The following is a 19831-nucleotide window of genomic DNA, read 5'->3' on the forward strand; positions in this document are numbered from 1 at the left end:
CTGCAGGGTTAGTATTATTATATTGTTGATAGATTCATCGTGACATTTCAGGTTGCCCAGTAGTGCTATCTGCAGGGTTAGTATTATTATATTGTTGATAGATTCATCGTGACATTTCAGGTTGCCCAGTAGTGCTATCTGCAGGGTTAGTATTATTATATTGTTGATAGATTCATCGTGACATTTCAGGTTGCCCAGTAGTGCTATCTGCAGGGTTAGTATTATTATATTGTTGATAGATTCATCGTGACATTTCAGGTTGCCCAGTAGTGCTATCTGCAGGGTTAGTATTATTATATTGTTGATAGATTCATCGTGACATTTCAGGTTGCCCAGTAGTGCTATCTGCAGGGTTAGTATTATTATATTGTTGATAGATTCATCGTGACATTTCAGGTTGCCCAGTAGTGCTATCTGCAGGGTTAGTATTATTATATTGTTGATAGATTCATCGTGACATTTCAGGTTGCCCAGTAGTGCTATCTGCAGGGTTAGTATTATTATATTGTTGATAGATTCATCGTGACATTTCAGGTTGCCCAGTAGTGCTATCTGCAGGGTTAGTATTATTATATTGTTGATAGATTCATCGTGACATTTCAGGTTGCCCAGTAGTGCTATCTGCAGGGTTAGTATTATTATATTGTTGATAGATTCATCGTGACATTTCAGGTTGCCCAGTAGTGCTATCTGCAGGGTTAGTATTATTATATTGTTGATAGATTCATCGTGACATTTCAGGTTGCCCAGTAGTGCTATCTGCAGGGTTAGTATTATTATATTGTTGATAGATTCATCGTGACATTTCAGGTTGCCCAGTAGTGCTATCTGCAGGGTTAGTATTATTATATTGTTTTCAGGTTGCCCAGTAGTGCTATCTGCAGGGTTAGTATTATTATATTTTTGATAGATTCATCGTGACATTCAGGTTGCCCAGTAGTGCTATCTGCAGGGTTAGTATTATTATATTGTTGATAGATTCATCGTGACATTTCAGGTTGCCCAGTAGTGCTATCTGCAGGGTTAGTATTATTATATTGTTGATAGATTCATCGTGACATTTCAGGTTGCCCAGTAGTGCTATCTGCAGGGTTAGTATTATTATATTGTTGATAGATTCATCGTGACATTTCAGGTTGCCCAGTAGTGCTATCTGCAGGGTTAGTATTATTATATTGTTGATAGATTCATCGTGACATTTCAGGTTGCCCAGTAGTGCTATCTGCAGGGTTAGTATTATTATATTGTTGATAGATTCATCGTGACATTTCAGGTTGCCCAGTAGTGCTATCTGCAGGGTTAGTATTATTATATTGTTGATAGATTCATCGTGACATTTCAGGTTGCCCAGTAGTGCTATCTGCAGGGTTAGTATTATTATATTGTTGATAGATTCATCGTGACATTTCAGGTTGCCCAGTAGTGCTATCTGCAGGGTTAGTATTATTATATTGTTGATAGATTCATCGTGACATTTCAGGTTGCCCAGTAGTGCTATCTGCAGGGTTAGTATTATTATATTGTTGATAGATTCATCGTGACATTTCAGGTTGCCCAGTAGTGCTATCTGCAGGGTTAGTATTATTATATTGTTGATAGATTCATCGTGACATTTCAGGTTGCCCAGTAGTGCTATCTGCAGGGTTAGTATTATTATATTGTTGATAGATTCATCGTGACATTTCAGGTTGCCCAGTAGTGCTATCTGCAGGGTTAGTATTATTATATTGTTGATAGATTCATCGTGACATTTCAGGTTGCCCAGTAGTGCTATCTGCAGGGTTAGTATTATTATATTGTTGATAGATTCATCGTGACATTTCAGGTTGCCCAGTAGTGCTATCTGCAGGGTTAGTATTATTATATTGTTGATAGATTCATCGTGACATTTCAGGTTGCCCAGTAGTGCTATCTGCAGGGTTAGTATTATTATATTGTTGATAGATTCATCGTGACATTTCAGGTTGCCCAGTAGTGCTATCTGCAGGGTTAGTATTATTATATTGTTGATAGATTCATCGTGACATTTCAGGTTGCCCAGTAGTGCTATCTGCAGGGTTAGTATTATTATATTGTTGATAGATTCATCGTGACATTTCAGGTTGCCCAGTAGTGCTATCTGCAGGGTTAGTATTATTATATTGTTGATAGATTCATCGTGACATTTCAGGTTGCCCAGTAGTGCTATCTGCAGGGTTAGTATTATTATATTGTTGATAGATTCATCGTGACATTTCAGGTTGCCCAGTAGTGCTATCTGCAGGGTTAGTATTATTATATTGTTGATAGATTCATCGTGACATTTCAGGTTGCCCAGTAGTGCTATCTGCAGGGTTAGTATTATTATATTGTTGATAGATTCATCGTGACATTTCAGGTTGCCCAGTAGTGCTATCTGCAGGGTTAGTATTATTATATTGTTGATAGATTCATCGTGACATTTCAGGTTGCCCAGTAGTGCTATCTGCAGGGTTAGTATTATTATATTGTTGATAGATTCATCGTGACATTTCAGGTTGCCCAGTAGTGCTATCTGCAGGTTAGTATTATTATATTGTTGATAGATTCATCGTGACATTTCAGGTTGCCCAGTAGTGCTATCTGCAGGGTTAGTATTATTATATTGTTGATAGATTCATCGTGACATTTCAGGTTGCCCAGTAGTGCTATCTGCAGGGTTAGTATTATTATATTGTTGATAGATTCATCATGACATTTCAGGTTGCCCAGTAGTGCTATCTGCAGGGTTAGCTCCAGGTAATTATTTCAATTTTTCGGCCATTCGTGGACCTGTGATAAAAAAAAAGCTACATATGGACAGTACCCAAAATTATCTCATGATTCTGCCTCCTCACTGCAAAATCTGCAGAGCTGGAAAGGCTGTATCCCCCATATAAATAATATTCTATTGGTTGCATTCTATTGGTTTTATAATAATATAAATTGAAATATTCAAAGTTTTGAATCCGGCATTGTTTTGCATATAATTTCATAAACCTTGTACCATGGAATCAGTACGTGCTAACTTTCTATTAAAATGTATTGGGGTAAGATTATTTATTTATTTTGGGAAATGCATACCAAGTATATCCAATCACCATCAGACCATTTTATTGGTAATCTACATGATAATGTAAAAGTAGTATATTTTTAGTGATTCAAAACTAGTATAATGTAGTTCATAATTTGTTTGTAATCCAAAGAGGTTAAAAACATTATCTAGATCCTCTATGAGGCTGTGGAGGGATCCAAGTTTTGGATTTTCAAGACAACATGAATTATCAGTGTAAAATGACACCTTTGTTTTTAAGCCCTGGATTTCTATCCCCTTGATATTATCGTTAGATCAGATTTTAATATCTAACATTTCGATGGCCATAATAAATAGATATGCCGATAGTGGAAAACCTTGTTTTACCTCCTCTTAAGGATACATAATTTTTTTCAATTATTGCCTGCCCTGATGCAAGGATGTGCATATTCTTGGTACCATTTGAAAGGAAACACTTTGAGGTTTGTGGAAATGTGAAAGAATGTAGGAGAATATAACACATTAGATCTGGTAAAGGATAATACAAAGAAAAAAACAACTGTTCTTTTGTATTTGTTTTTGTACCATCATCTTTGAAATGCAAGAGAAAGGCCATATTGTATTATTCCGCCCAGCTACAAATTAGATGTTGGTCACAAGAGGGCAGCAGTGTATGTGCAACGTTTAGACTGATCCAATGAACCATTACATTTCTGTCCAGAATTGTGCACTTTGCTCAAACAATAGCATGATACTATTTCACTGTAATAGCTAGTGTAAATTGGACAGTGCAGTTAGACTAACAAGAATTTAAGCTTTCTGCCAATATCAGATATGTCTATGTCCTGGGAAATGTTCTTGTTACTTACAACCTCATGCTAATCACATTAGCACGTTAGCTCAACGGTCCATGGGAAGGGACACCGATCCAGAAGAAGGGAAAACCTTCTGAGAAGTAGCCATTATTTACTATTTTACACCTATGGTTACTGTACATGATTTTAACCTATTTTATAAGAGATTCTCCAAAATTGAATTGTTGCAGTTATTTATATATGAACTCCAGTCGTACTTTATCAAAAGCCTTTTCAAAGTCAGCTATGAATAGTAGGCCTGGTTTCCCAGATTTTTCAGTGTTCTATTGTTTCCAGTACTTGCCTTATACAATATCCAATGTATCGTCCATGTAAAAAACCTGTCTGCTTAGAATGAAAAATGTCCGACAATACCTTTTAAATTATATGCGCCATACATTCTAGCAAAATGTAAGGGGCCTCCTATTTTTTTCAATGGACTGGATCTTTATATTTCCCACTTGTATCCTGTTTCAGTAATAATGAAATCAGACCTTGTTGTTGAGTGTTTGATAATCTACCATTTACATAGGAGTGGTTTCAAAACGCTAATATCAAAAAAGGTTTGGTATACCGCAACTGGTATGCCATCCAGCCCTGGAGTTTGCTTCCTCTTTCAAAATATAATTTGGTGAATCATAGGTGACTCCTTCATTTGTAACAAGTTTCAGTAAATTATTTTTGGTAGCATTTATATGATGAAGATTAAAAAGGAATTTGCTGCATTTTTCCACATATTATATTACACTTGATCTTTGTTGAATAAATTCCTCCAAGTTCCATCAGTCTCTATGGTACAGTTTTTATTGCTATCTCTCTGTTCTGTTTGACCAAAATTGCTTTTGATTTAGAGATGAGTACTGAATTGCTTGGCCTCTAAAGGCACATTTAAAAGTGTCCCATACAATAAGCGGATTTGCTGTACTTATGTTATGTCGGAAAATTTCAGTTATAAATTCTTCTGTCCTAGTTAAAAACAAGTTATCATCCAATAGGCTTTGATTAAATGTCCAATATCCTCATCAACGTGGAAATTCAGTAAGAGTAATATACAGTATGATAATTATCTGATGGTCTGCATTCTGTCCCCTATCAACACTTTTAAACTTTTGATGCCAACGAGAATTACATAAGAAAAAAGTCAGGACAACTACCTTGATTGAGCTTCTGCCATGTATATCTCACTAGGTCAGGGTATTTAAGCCTTCATATTTCCACTAGATCCAAAATATCCATGACATTCATGATTTCCTTAAGAGCATGAGGGGGATAGTTTGTAGTGTGATTTCCTTTACGGTCCATTGAGGTATTTAAAACAGTATTATAATCTCCCACCATAATAATATAGTATTGTATTGCTTTTGATGATCTTCGGATGTTTGCACTCATGAGACTCCCAGTTACATAATAAATGTTATTTTTGTTCCATAAAGATAATTTTTATGTCAAATGTCACATGTCAAACGTTTTTCATTATCAATCCTCAGGTTGTTTTTTTCAATATATAATCGATAATATATCAACCGGGACTTTAGCTTCTTCAATAGGAGAGAGAGAGACAATGGCTGATCCAAGCTGTTGCGCAAGCAAAACTCTGGGGACACCCAACTATACACTGACGCGATGTGATCTTTCTTGCTCATTTTTCAAAATAGAAGCCTGAAACTATGTCTAAAGACTGGTCACAACATGGGGAAGCCATATGAAAAGGAATATGGTTGATATCACTTTAAATGGAGGGAAGGCATTCAATGGAACATGGAGATTTCAAAATAGAGGCCACTTCCTGGTTGAATTTTACTCAGGTTTTTGCCTGCAATATCAGTTCTGTTATACTCACAGGCAATATTTTGACAGTTTTGGAAACTTTAGAGTTTTCTATCCTAATCTGACAATTATATGCATATTCTAGATTCTGGGCCTGAGAAATAGGCAGTTAAATATGGGTATGTTTTTCATGCAAAAAATCAAAATACTGCCCCCTACACTCAACTAAGCCATATCTGTCTATGGTCCAATAACATATTTAAAATCATCCATCTACCTTGCAGAGCTGTTTGGACAATTTGCACACGTGGATCAAAATTACTGTTAATTAATATCATCACTCCTTTTGAGTTTCTTTGCCAATGGGAGAAGTATATTTGACCCCCCCAGTCCAACTTCATCTAAAATTGTTGAATGAGTTTCCTGTAAACAATAGATATTATATTCCTTCTCTTTGAGCCAAGTACTAGACATTGTTCTTCTTTTCTTACTATCTGTTTAGCCACTACAATTTTAACTGGCTATACTTATTTCACCATAATGAGATAGAAGTGTCAGATCTATTTATCATATGTTTGTAAATTTACCATTAAAAGTACAATAGTGATTGCGTGTCCATATAGCTGTACCATACTATTTGCATTGCTACTAAGTAACTCTCCAATTGTTCTCCACTATTCCACCCGCTAAAGCCCCTCCCAAGTTGGGTTGTCATCCCAGTGACCGGCAGACCACCCCTCGTCCCCCCGGATCCCTCAGCCCCCCAAGAGGCTAGGACCCATCCTTGGAAAAGATACAGTTACAGTCACCCACAGAACAGAAACAGATCAACCCAGAAAAGGATTTCAAATACTCTCACCTCAATTTGCTTTATATATAGCTATTAAAAATATAGTTTTAGGCAAATATCTTGCATATCTTAATTTACATCATTAACAATTAATATGCATGATAATATCAGTAGTTTGTAGATAAAGGATATTTACCTACAGTGGGGAGAACAAGTATTTGATACACTGCTGATTTTTCAAGTTTCCTACTTACAAAGCATGTAGAGGTCTGTAATTTTTATCATAGGTACACTTCAACTGTGAGAGACGGAATCTAAAACAAAAATCCAGAAAATTACATTGTATGATTTTTAAGTACTTGTTCTCCCCACTGTATAACCAGGATTGTCATTGCGTGAGTGTAGAAATAAGTGTTCATCTTGAAGTTTGGATAATAACATAATAAGAGATTGGAAATTGTATAATAAACTGATTTAAGGTGACCTGACCTGACCTCAACCCCCTTGATGCCTAATCCAAAGCTCTCCACCCGTATCACCTATAGCAATCCTGTGATTGCCTCCCCTCTAGTCAGCACATTCAAAAGCCATCTGGCACCTACAGATAACCATTAACTTCTGATGTAAAAAACAGTCTCTATCACTCCTCATATACTTTAGTATTACCCCTGATGTATCATGTCTCTACTATAACAATATTCCAAGTTTAAGATAATCAGAACCCAGAATCTAACACTATCAAAGAGCGTTTCCGATTCAACTATTCAGACCTCTACTGCAAATGTCCCAGTGCGTCCCTTACAGCCCAATATAGCCCAGCGAGCATGACTCGCTTTCACCATTAGACTAAGACATGGCATTAGTAGTCTATCCAAAACCACCAATAATGAATAACATATTTCCATCCAAATTATTAGAAGGCATTGTTTTCATTTCAGTCTACTCAAACAATATTAACCTATATTTTTAACACCAACCTTCACACTTATTAAACGTCCATAACTTTAAAATGAACATGTAATGCACCAAATAAAATACAACGTCAATTCATAAGGAACAAATACATTTCAATGGGAGCTAATAGTTCACAATGATAGAGCCTCTTTCTGTCCACAACATCAATCCACTGCTATTGTAGCCTTGTATTATCATGCAATAATTAAAAGCCATATTTAGTTTTCAATTATGATCGTGGTCACAGATCTATCGCATTTGCCTATCTGCTATTATTAGAATCCATTAGATTTTGTAACTGTCCCTTCTGATTTGCCTAAAGGTATTAAAACGAAAACTTGCCATTTCCCCACTCATATCCCCACTCCTGGTACCAATCTTTTATTTCATGCAACATATTTAAATTACTTTACTCCATCACATTAGTTCCGCAAAGATCATTTGTTTGATGGAAACCCTAATTTGGCTTTGTATGACGGCGTAATTTGCATTGAGATTCCATCTTAATTCACTGTAACTGTATAGGAAAATGATCTGATCAATAAATATAGTAACTCATCTCTCTCTTACTGCGAAAAATACTTTTTTCAGGCCTTGAGGGCAGTTTTCTCTAAATGTATTACCCAGACAGAGAAAATCCCATAAGCATTTAGACAGTCATATAATGCTTTAACCTTATCGCTTATCAAATGATCCATAAAGGGAACCAACTCAGAAAACGTCTATTATTTCCCCACCCGACATACGTCTACATCTGGGTGCGTAAGTTAGTATAGTATTTATCGTTTAGTTCCAACATTACTTCATCAAATCTCTAGAAATCGAATATGCCCACATACAATTTGTCACAGTTTCATATATTCACAGAATCCATATTTAACATTAGAATTTTTAGGGACTTACAATAATTAACCACACTATGTGCGTTTCCAACAACTCCCCCTTGCTACTAGACAGCTCTGTAAACACTCTCAGCAGAACCCAAAAACTCTATACTTCCAGATTTATAGACTTGCCCCTACCACATGATATTCTATGATGGGCAGTGATGCATGGAACTCCAAGATAACGCTATTTATCAAAACGTATTATCTGAATTTAACCTCTTAAGGATGGGACCGTTTTTTCAATTTTCACCTAAAATGAAATACCTAAATCTAACTGCCTGTAGCTCAGGGCCTGAAGCAAGGCAGTTCGATTTGGGTATGTGATTTTAGGCGAAAATTGAAAAAAAGGGTTTGATCCTTATGAGTTTAATTAAACAGAGTAGCACCATATATAATATCACTGTAACTGTAACAGACAGAGTGATTAAACAGTTTAGCACTATATATATATATATATATACATATATACAGTGGAAGTCGGAAGTTTACATACACTTAAGCCAAATACATTTAATCTCAGTTTTTCACAATTCCTGACATTTAATCCTGGTAAAAATTCCCTGTTTTAGGTCAGTTAGGATCAACACTTTATTTTAAGAATGTTAAATGTCCGAATAACAGTAGAGAAGGATTTATTTCAGCTTTTATTTTTTTTTTTCACATTCCCAGTGGGTGAGATGTTTACATACTCTCAATTAGTATTTGGTAGCAACACATTGAAATTGTTTAACTTGGGTCAAATGTTTCAGATATCCTTCCACAAGCTTCCCACAAAAGGTTGGTGCATTTTGGCCCATTCCTCCTGACAGAGCTGGTGTAACTGAGTCAGGTTTGTAGGCCTCCTTGCTCACACACGCTTTTTCAGTTCTGCCCACAAATGGATTGAGGTCAGGGCTTTGTGATGGCTACACCAATACCTTGACTTTGTTGTCCTTAAGCTATTTTGCCACAACTTTGGAAGTATGTTTGGAGTCATTGTCCATGAGGAAGGCAATGCTACCAAATACTAATTGAGTGTATGTAAACTTCTGACCCACTGGGATTGTGATGAAAGAAATAAAAGCTGAAATAAATCATTCTCTCTGTTATTCTGACATTTCACATTCTTGAAATAAAGTGTTGATCCTAACTGACCTAAAACAGGGAATTTTTACTAGGATTAAATGTCAGGAATTGTGAAATGTTTAAATGTATTTGGCTAAAGTGTATGTAAACTTCTGACTTCAACTGTCTATAAATAATCTCGCTTTCCCTGTAACAGACTAAGTGATTAAACAGATCCACACTATATATAATATCACTGTACCTGTAACAGACAGAGTGATTAAACACATCAATACTATATATAATATCACTGTACCTGTAACAGACAGAGTGACTAAACACATCAATACTATATATAATATCACTGTACCTGTAACAGACAGAGTGATTAAACAGATCCACACTATATATAATATCACTGTACCTGTAACAGACAGAGTGATTAAACACATCAATACTATATATAATATCACTGTACCTGTAACAGACAGAGTGACTAAACACATCAACACTATATATAATATCACTGTACCTGTAACAGACAAAGTGACTCCAGGGTTACCAAAATATTTCCCTCCGGTCTGATCTGTTATAAATCTGAACTTGTACTCAGTTGAGTCACTCTCTCTCAGGTTTGTGATTTTCAGGGTGTGGCCATTCATCCTATCGATACGGTACGCCACACGAACTTTGTATTCTGGGTCGTCTGTCAGATTTACAAAATTCTCCCCATCATCAATTTTGGTGAACCAGAAGGTTGATGTGACTGTACCACTGGGATTTGTGTAAGAGCAGGTCAGCTCCACTGTTGACCCCTTCAAGGCACAGATACTCTGAGTGGTGTATGTCACACTCCAGCCATCCTGACCCAGTACCACTGAAACACAAGTCACACAACACGATGGTATCAGAATTAGGACAAGATCTATTGGTTCACACTGACTGTAGGGTTTGTCTCCACTATGTTGCTATAGTTGCTGAGTTGAGTGTGAATGGAAACCACAGATAAGCATCACTCAGTGAGGTGTGAAAGATAACTATTTAAAGTCAAGTGGAGACGCCTAACAGAACACACCAGAATAACATTATGATTCTTAACCTTTTAGAAATGTCTGTAGACTGATAAACAGAGCAACTAAAAGATGTAGCCTGTCAACTATGTGTCTGTCTATCCCTGTTCTCTCCTCTCTGCACAGACCATACAAACGCTCCACACCGCGTGGCCGCGGCCACTCTAATCTGGTGGTCCCAGCGCGCACGACCCACGTGGAGTTCCAGGTCTCCGGTAGCCTCTGGAACTGCCGATCTGCGGCCAACAAGGCAGAGTTCATCTCAGCCTATGCCTCCCTCCAGTCCCTCGACTTCTTGGCACTGACGGAAACATGGATCACCACAGACAACACTGCTACTCCTACTGCTCTCTCTTCGTCCGCCCACGTGTTCTCGCACACCCCGAGAGCTTCTGGTCAGCGGGGTGGTGGCACCGGGATCCTCATCTCTCCCAAGTGGTCATTCTCTCTTTCTCCCCTTACCCATCTGTCTATCGCCTCCTTTGAATTCCATGCTGTCACAGTTACCAGCCCTTTCAAGCTTAACATCCTTATCATTTATCGCCCTCCAGGTTCCCTCGGAGAGTTCATCAATGAGCTTGATGCCTTGATAAGCTCCTTTCCTGAGGACGGCTCACCTCTCACAGTTCTGGGCGACTTTAACCTCCCCACGTCTACCTTTGACTCATTCCTCTCTGCCTCCTTCTTTCCACCTCTCCTCTTTTGACCTCACCCTCTCACCTTCCCCCTCTACTCACAAGGCAGGCAATACGCTCGACCTCATCTTTACTAGATGCTGTTCTTCCACTAACCTCACTGCAACTCCTCCAAGTCTCCGACCACTACCTTGTATCCTTTTCCCTCTTGCTCTCATCCAACACTTCCCACACTGCCCCTACTCGGATGGTATCGCGCCGTCCCAATCTTCGCTCTCTCTCCCCGCTACTCTCTCCTCTTCCATCCTATCATCTCTTCCCTCTGCTCAAACCTTCTCCAACCTATCTCCTGATTCTGCCTCCTCAACCCTCCTCTCCTCCCTTTCTGCATCCCTTGATTCTCTATGTCCCCTATCCTCCAGGCCGGCTCGGTCCTCCCCTCCTGCTCCGTGGCTCGACGACTCATTGCGAGCTCACAGAACAGGGCTCCGGGCAGCCGAGCGGAAATGGAGGAAAACTCGCCTCCCTGCGGACCTGGCATTCTTTCACTCCCTCCTCTCTACATTTTCCTCTTCTGTCTCTGCTGCTAAAGCCACTTTCTACCACTCTAAAGTCCAAGCATCTGCCTCTAACCCTAGGAAGCTCTTTGCCACCTTCTCCTCCCTCCTGAATCCTCCTCCCCCCTCCTCCCTCTCTGCAGATGACTTCGTCAACCATTTTGAAAAGAAGGTCGACGACATCCGATCCTCGTTTGCTAAGTCAAACGACACCGCTGGTTCTGCTCACTGCCCTACCCTGTGCTCTGACCTCTTTCTCCCTCTCTCTCCAGATGAAATCTCGCGTCTTGTGACGGCCGGCCGCCCAACAACCTGCCCGCTTGACCCTATTCCCTCCTCTCTTCTCCAGACCATTTCCGGAGACCTTCTCCCTTACCTCACCTCGCTCATCAACTCAACCCTGACCGCTGGCTACGTCCCTTCTGTCTTCAAGAGAGCGAGAGTTGCACCCATTCTGAAAAAACCTACACTCGATCCCTCCGATGTCAACAACTACAGACCAGTATCCCTTCTTTCTTTTCTCTCCAAAACTCTTGAACGTGCCGTCCTTGGCCAGCTCTCCCGCTATCTCTCTCAGAATGACCTTCTTGATCCAAATCAGTCAGGTTTCAAGACTAGTCATTCAACTGAGACTGCTCTTCTCTGTATCACGGAGGCCCTCCGCACTGCTAAAGCTAACTCTCTCTCCTCTGCTCTCATCCTTCTAGACCTATCGGCTACCTTCGATACTGTGAACCATCAGATCCTCCTCTCCACCCTCTCCGAGTTGGGCATCTCGGCGCGCCCACGCTGGATTGCGTCCTACCTGACAGGTCGCTCCTACCAGGTGGCGTGGCGAGAATCTGTCTCCTCACCACGCGCTCTCACCACTGGCGTCCCCAGGGCTCTGTTCTAGGCCCTCTCCTATTCTCGCTATACACCAAGTCACTTGGCTCTGTCATAACCTCACATGGTCTCTCCTATCATTGCTATGCAGACGACACACAATTAATCTTCTCCTTTCCCCCTTCTGATGACCAGGTGGCGAATCGCATCTCTGCATGTCTGGCAGACATATCAGTGTGGATGACGGATCACCACCTCAAGCTGAACCTCGGCAAGACGGAGCTGCTCTTCCTCCCGGGGAAGGACTGCCCATTCCATGATCTCGCCATCACGGTTGACAACTCCATTGTGTCCTCCTCCCAGAGCGCTAAGAACCTTGGCGTGATCCTGGACAACACCCTGTCGTTTCTCAACTAACATCAAGGCGGTGGCCCGTTCTTGTAGGTTCATGCTCTACAACATCCGCAGAGTACGACCCTGCCTCACACAGGAAGCAGCGCAGGTCCTAATCCATGCACTTGTCATCTCCCGTCTGGATTACTGCAACTCGCTGTGGCTGGGCTCCCTGCCTGTGCCATTAAACCCCTACAACTCATCCAGAACGCCGCAGCCCGTCTGGTGTTCAACCTTCCCAAGTTCTCTCACGTCACCCCGCTCCTCCGCTCTCTCCACTGGCTTCCAGTTGAAGCTCGCATCCGCTACAAGACCATGGTGCTTGCCTACGGAGCTGTGAGGGGAACGGCACCTCAGTACCTCCAGGCTCTGATCAGGCCCTACACCCAAACAAGGGCACTGCGTTCATCCACCTCTGGCCTGCTCGCCTCCCTACCACTGAGGAAGTACAGTTCCCGCGCAGCCCAGTCAAAACTGTTCGCTGCTCTGGCCCCCAATGGTGGAACAAACTCCTCACGACGCCAGGACAGCGGAGTCAATCACCACCTTCCGGAGACACCTGAAACCCCACCTCTTTCAGGAATACCTAGGATAGGATAAAGTAATCCTTCTCACCCCCCTTAAAAGATTTAGATGCACTATTGTAAAGTGGCTGTTCCACTGGATGTCTTAAGGTGAACGCACCAATTTGTAAGTCGCTCTGGATAAGAGCGTCTGCTAAATGACTTAAATGTAAATGTAAATAAGAATGAGACCATACCTGTCACAGACCAGAGAAAGACCACCAACACACTTCCTGCTGTTCTCAAGGACATTGTTGCATCTCCCACCCTGCAGTCTTAGAAACATAAACAACAACTCACTCTATAGCTGGTGAATAACTCCACCTGATACATTGAAGTATAAACTGTAAATGGGGTACAGGGCCTCATTACTGAAAATGAACCAGGCTCATATTGTGTTGTGTTGTATTGTGCTATATGGTTGTCTATGTGAAAACTGTCTGTCTATAAGTCTATTGTACTATGTATGTAATGTGTGTGATGTGTTGCATGTCTGTCTACATCTGTCTATTTAAGATGACATGTTTGATTTAAAAAATAATTAATGGATAAAATTAAGTTATCATAATCATCATCATCATATTCAACAACAACAATAATTTATTGAGCAGAGCTGTTGTAATGTAAACATACAAAACTAGGCGTATGTCGCGCTTCACTACTTCACATCAGAGCCATTTGAACATTTACTTTTTTTTTATCAAAATGTGTTTTTTGGGCAGAAATGTCTTCTGGAACATGTGAACTTTCATGTGCCTTAACAACAAACTTGTATGCCATCTGTAAATACGAATACATTTTTTAAATTAGGAGCCTAGTTGGATTAGCCACAGAAAAAGTGGGCAAACTTCCCGCTAGTCATGATTGGCTGAGATAATGAATGGGCTGGCTATGCCGAGAGATGAGTTTGGATTGGTCTGCCATGTAGCATGTATCTGTCTATTTGAGCTGCTCAGTATGTGTAGGTAATCCTTTCTAACGCTGCTTTTTTGAAAGAGTAGTAGAACTGCATAAGTGTTGCTCTCCATTTTGAAATAAGTGGAATTGGAGTATCATAGCTAAGGGAATGGAGAAAACACCTGTCTCCGGATTCCATCTCCATACGAAGGGCAACCATGTCATCCGTGACAGCGAGGTAGAAGTGTGCATCCATGAATATGGGTAAGTATGTCTAGCTAGTTACATTTACAGATATTACACATTTCTCATGTTGTCAAAAAGTAGTTTTCATTTCAAGTTAAAGTGGCTGGCTCGCTGGCTGGCTCGCTGGCTGGCTCACTGGCTGGCTCGCTGGCTGGCTCGCTGGCTGGCTCACTGGCTGGCTCGCTGGCTGGCTCGCTGGCTCGCTGGCTGGCTCGCTGGCTGGCTCACTGGCTGGCTCGCTGGCTGGCTCGCTGGCTGGCTCACTGGCTGGCTCGCTGGCTGGCTCACTGACTGGCTGGCTCGCTGGCTGGCTCGCTGGCTGGCTCACTGGCTGGCTCGCTGGCTGGCTCACTGGCTGGCTCGCTGGCTGGCTCACTGGCTGGCTCGCTGGCTGGCTCGCTGGCTGGCTCGCTGGCTGGCTCACTTGCTAACATTACATGTATGATCTGTGTATTAATATTATTCGTATCTCAGAACCATTTGCTTTGCTAGTTATAGCCTAATGATAGCTAGCTAACACTGAACCTGGTTGTTTAGCGACCTGCTGATTCATGCAGGGTAGTAATGTCAAGGGTTGGGATTATAGTTAGTTGTTTAGCTAGCTAGCTAGCTACAAAAGACTCCACCATGCAAGTAACCATTTCAATAGAATGTTAATTAGGTCACTGCGAAAACTGTTAATAGACATAGCTGGTAAATTTGCTCTGGCAATCTGCTCCGATTTCAGAGCACTCTCGTCTGAGGGTACCAGAGCGCAGAATGAATTACGAATTTCCGACGGCTCAACACCTGTTGAGGCCGGTGTCATTAAACGTTGGCAAAAAAGTGGAATTCAATTGTTGCCAGCAGCAGTCACCAACACAAAACATAAACATAAAAACAGCCTAACCAGCTCTGCTAGGACGAGTAAAATGTCTGGAAGTAGCTAGCCAACGTTATAACGCCTGTTAGCTTGGGTGCTTGACTTCTGTTGTTAGGACAGAACACCCGGATCAACCCTTAAAGAGATGGGTGGGGCTAAAACAATGCTGAATGAGTGTAGACAAAAAAGAGCTCTCCAGTAGGTGTACCAAAACAACCAAAGGCCATTTTCTCAAAAGTGAGGTTACAAGTTTATCAACCTTCAAAGCAGACTTACTTTTCCCTTGTTCCTCAACTGCAGTGTATGATATACCATTTTCTAGCTCCGAGTTTGCATTTTTGTCCAATGTAAAAATACACAATTTCAAGACCGAATTGAGCTGGTTGATTTCTACATTGATAGTTCTGAATCTGTTTTATTCTCAGACCACAAATATAGGAGGATAAATGTTCCATCCTTTACGGTCCGTCAAGCTGTACAGCAGCCTAAAGACTGACCACCAGGTTGAATGATAGCTGCTATCACCAAGCTGTACAGCAGCCTAAAGACTGACCACCAGGTTGAATGATAGCTGCTATCACCAAGCTGTGAGGCGAAACAGCAAGTGACTCACACACACACACACACACACACACACACACACACACACACACACACACACACACACACACACACACACACACACACACACACACACACACACACACACACACACACACACACACACACACACACACACACACACAGAGAGAGAGAGAGAGCATCTGTATTGAAGGCCCATGGAGACTATCAAAGTCTAGAGAGCTGGTTGTTATTGATGTAGAAAAGTTATAACACACATCCTACACAGTCTAGATGTCAACCCTACTCCCTATCAGTCTGGTCCTAAAGGGCCCTCAGATAAACCCACTGTGTCACATACATTTTAAATACTTTATTTGAATCCACCAATCAACTTGATCATTTCAAAGGTCCCTGTATGCATGGCACTCAAGGGTACAGAAGCCCCTCATTCTCCAAACATCTAAGCTGCCCACGACAGCTGAAACGGAGCAGTACCTAGCCAATTGCTTTGCCCTAGTTTTTGTCAGGCCATCCACCTGGAGGCCACACACTGCAAGCCTGTGTAAGTGGCCGAGACTGACAAATACCAGCGCCACCAGCTTGCAACTCCACCCAGGCTATCCAAGTGCTACGAGGGAATGGTATTTAAGCAGTTTCTCTGTAAAGGCCTGCTCCACTTAGCCATCAAATGAGCACCCCCCCCCCCCCAACAACAATAATATCTGGAGTATTTGACACACAGGAAAACACATCATCTTCAACATCAAACCAGCTTCGCCTTACTCAGGAATGATTATGTGTGCTGTTGGTGAAACTACTTGTCTCACCTAGCTGGCTATCAGGTCAACAAGGTGGTCATGTCTAGCAATGTACAACTCCCCCGCACACTAACACACACACACACACACACAAACAGACAAAGTAGAGTTGCAATTCAACGGCTCAGACACAAGAGGTATGTGGCAGGGTCTACAGTCAATCACGGATTACATAAAGAAAACCAGCACCGTCGCGGACCAGGATGTCTTGCTCCCAGACAGACTAAATAACTTCTTTGCTCGCTTAGAGGACAATACAGTGCAACTGACACAGCCCTCTACCAAAACCTGCAGACTCTCCTTCAACTGCAGCCGACGTGAGTAAAACATTTAAACGTGTTAACCCTTGCAGGGCTGCAGGCCCAGACGGCATCCCTAGCCGCGCCCTCAGAGCATGCGCAGACCAGCTGGCTGGTGTGTTTACGAACATATTCAATCAATACTTATCCCAGTCTGCTGTTCCCACATGCTTTAAGAGGGCCACCATTGTTCCTGTTCCCAAGAAAGCTAAGGTAACTGAGATAAACCACTACCGCCCCGTAGCACTCACTTCCGTCATCATGAAGTGCTTTGAGAGACTAGTCAAGGATCATATCACCTCCACCCTACCTGACACCCTAGACCCACTCCAATTTGCTTACCGCACCAATAGGTCCACAGACGACGCAAACGCCATCACACTGCACACTGCCCTAACCCATCTGGACAAGAGGAATACCTATGTGAGAATGCTGTTCATCGACTACAGCTCAGCATTTAACACCCTGTACCCTCCAAACTACGTTTTAAGTTCCTCGGCGTACACATCACGGACAATCTGAATTGATCAACCCACACAGACAGGAGGCTGAAGAAATTCGGCTTGTCACCAAAAGCACTCACAAACTTCTACAGATGCACAATCGAGAGCATCCTCTCGGGCTATATCACCGCATGGTACGGCAACTTCTCCACCCATAACCGTAAGGCTCTCCAGAGGGTAGTAAGGTCTGCACAACGCATCACCGGGGGCAAACTACCTGCCCTCCAGGACACCTACACCACCCGATGTCACAGGTAGGCCATAAAGATCATCAAGAACAACAACCACCCGAGCCACTGCTTGTTCACCCTGCTATCACCCAGAAGGCAAGGTCAGTACAGCTGCATCAAAGCAGGGACCGAGAGACTGAAAAACAGCTTCTGTTAAACAGCCACCACTAACATTGAGTGGCTGCTGCCAACATACTGACTTAACTCCAGGTCACTTTAAAAATGGAAATTGATGGAAATTGATGGAAAAAATATATCACTAGCCACTTGAAACAATGCCACTTTTATGTTTACATACCATACATTACTCATATATGTATATGTATATACTGTACTCTATATCATCTACTGCATCTTGCAATCTTGATGTAATACATGTAACACTAGCCACTTTAAACTATGCCACTTTTAGTTTACATACCCTACATTACTCATATCGTATGTATATACTGTACTCGATACCATCTACTGCATCTTGCCTATGCCATTCTGTACCATCACTCATTCATATATCTTTATGTACATATTCTGTCTCCCTTTACACTTGTGTGTATAAGGTAGTAGTTGTGGAATTGTTAGGTTAGATTACTAGTTGGTTATTACTGCATTGTCGGAACGAGAAGCACAAGCATTTCGCTACACTCAAATTAACAGCTGCTAACCATGTGTATGTGACAAATCAAATTAGATTTGATTTGTTTGCTTTTTTTACCCAGGTTAGTCATCTCATATGTAGATCAACACTCCTACACTGAGACACTTTATGAATACTGGCCCTGATGTAACAACCAAAACACAGCTCAAAACATAACAAGAAGAAAAATAATACATTGCATTCAAGGATATGATTTATGACTAAAAACAAGTAATGAAAAACAATTTTTCAAGATATTGTCAAGAGTACTTACAGAGTGACGTGAAGGGAAGAGGTCTAGTACAGTGAGTCACCATACTGGTAGTGTGTGGAGACAGACAGTAAGTGTCAGTTATGTGGTTGATACATATTTAAAGTAGTCAGGACACAAGTAGCTGATGCAGAACAGTCCTTTCCTTCCTCTTTAAGTCATTAACATGCATGAGGACCAGAACAACATGTCAGAGAAGGGAGGTTACTGTATTAGAGTGGGTCCTACATTTCTATAATGGACAAAATGTCCCCCATTTCCACTTTTATATAAATACAGAACCATGTTAACAATATGTTGACTATTCTATATGGAATGTTTATAATATCTTAGAATGTGTTGCCTTGTCCCTCTGAGTTCTACATGGAACAGGTCAAAGTTCCATTTACATTTGGTCAGTTCCATGATGTCATTCATTCTATTCTACAAACACATTCAATTTACTCTCCTCATCAACTGCATCAAAGTGGTACTGAAGGTTCCAGTGTTCTAGACTAGAGCTCCTCCTACTGGCATCTCAACATTACTGCTCCATCCTAATAATAATGCCCTTAATACTGTTGGGCTAATATCAACATCACAAACTGGAAAATAATCACACTATCCATATATAGTCTAATGTAGCCTGTTATCCATGTATAGTCTAATGTACCAGTACTATGCCTGAACACAGCCCACCATCACTGTCTCATGTTAATACTACTCCTACACACAACCCACCATCACTGTGTCTCATGTTAATACTACTCCTAAACACAACCCACCATCACTGTGTCTCATGTTAATACTACTCCTAAACACAACCCACCATCACTGTGCCTCATGTTAATACTACTCCTAAACACAACCCACCAATACTGTGTCTCATGTTAATACTACTCCTAAACACAACCCACCATCATTGTGTCTCAAGTGAATACTACTCCTAAACACAACCCACCATCACTGTGTCTCATGTTAATACTACTCCTAAACACAACCCACCATCACTGTGTCTCATGTTAATACTACTCCTAAACACAACCCACCATCACTGTGTCTCATGTGAATACTACTCCTAAACACAACCCACCATCACTGTGTCTCATGTTAATACTACTCCTAAACACAACCCACCATCACTGTGTCTCATGTTAA

The 19831-nt window shown here is 41.3% G+C and overlaps 1 protein-coding gene across 1 annotated transcript in view; it reads right to left on the reverse strand.

Moving 5' to 3' along the window:
* The window catches only part of LOC115124073 (B-cell receptor CD22-like), a 30859-nt gene extending 12066 nt beyond the window's left edge, over positions 1-18793 (reverse strand). Inside the window, exons 1-3 of the mRNA XM_065001124.1 lie at positions 18698-18793; positions 13568-13645; positions 9860-10204 (exon numbers count right to left, since the gene is read on the reverse strand). Of these exons, the coding sequence (XP_064857196.1) occupies positions 9860-10204; positions 13568-13645; positions 18698-18740 (466 nt within the window). The 5' untranslated portion in view covers positions 18741-18793. The remainder of the gene's footprint in view (positions 1-9859; positions 10205-13567; positions 13646-18697) is intronic.
* Between the last annotated feature and the right edge of the window lie 1038 nt (positions 18794-19831).

Source organism: Oncorhynchus nerka, linkage group LG15, assembly GCF_034236695.1.
Source record: "Oncorhynchus nerka isolate Pitt River linkage group LG15, Oner_Uvic_2.0, whole genome shotgun sequence".
NCBI classification, from domain to species: Eukaryota; Metazoa; Chordata; class Actinopteri; order Salmoniformes; family Salmonidae; genus Oncorhynchus; species Oncorhynchus nerka.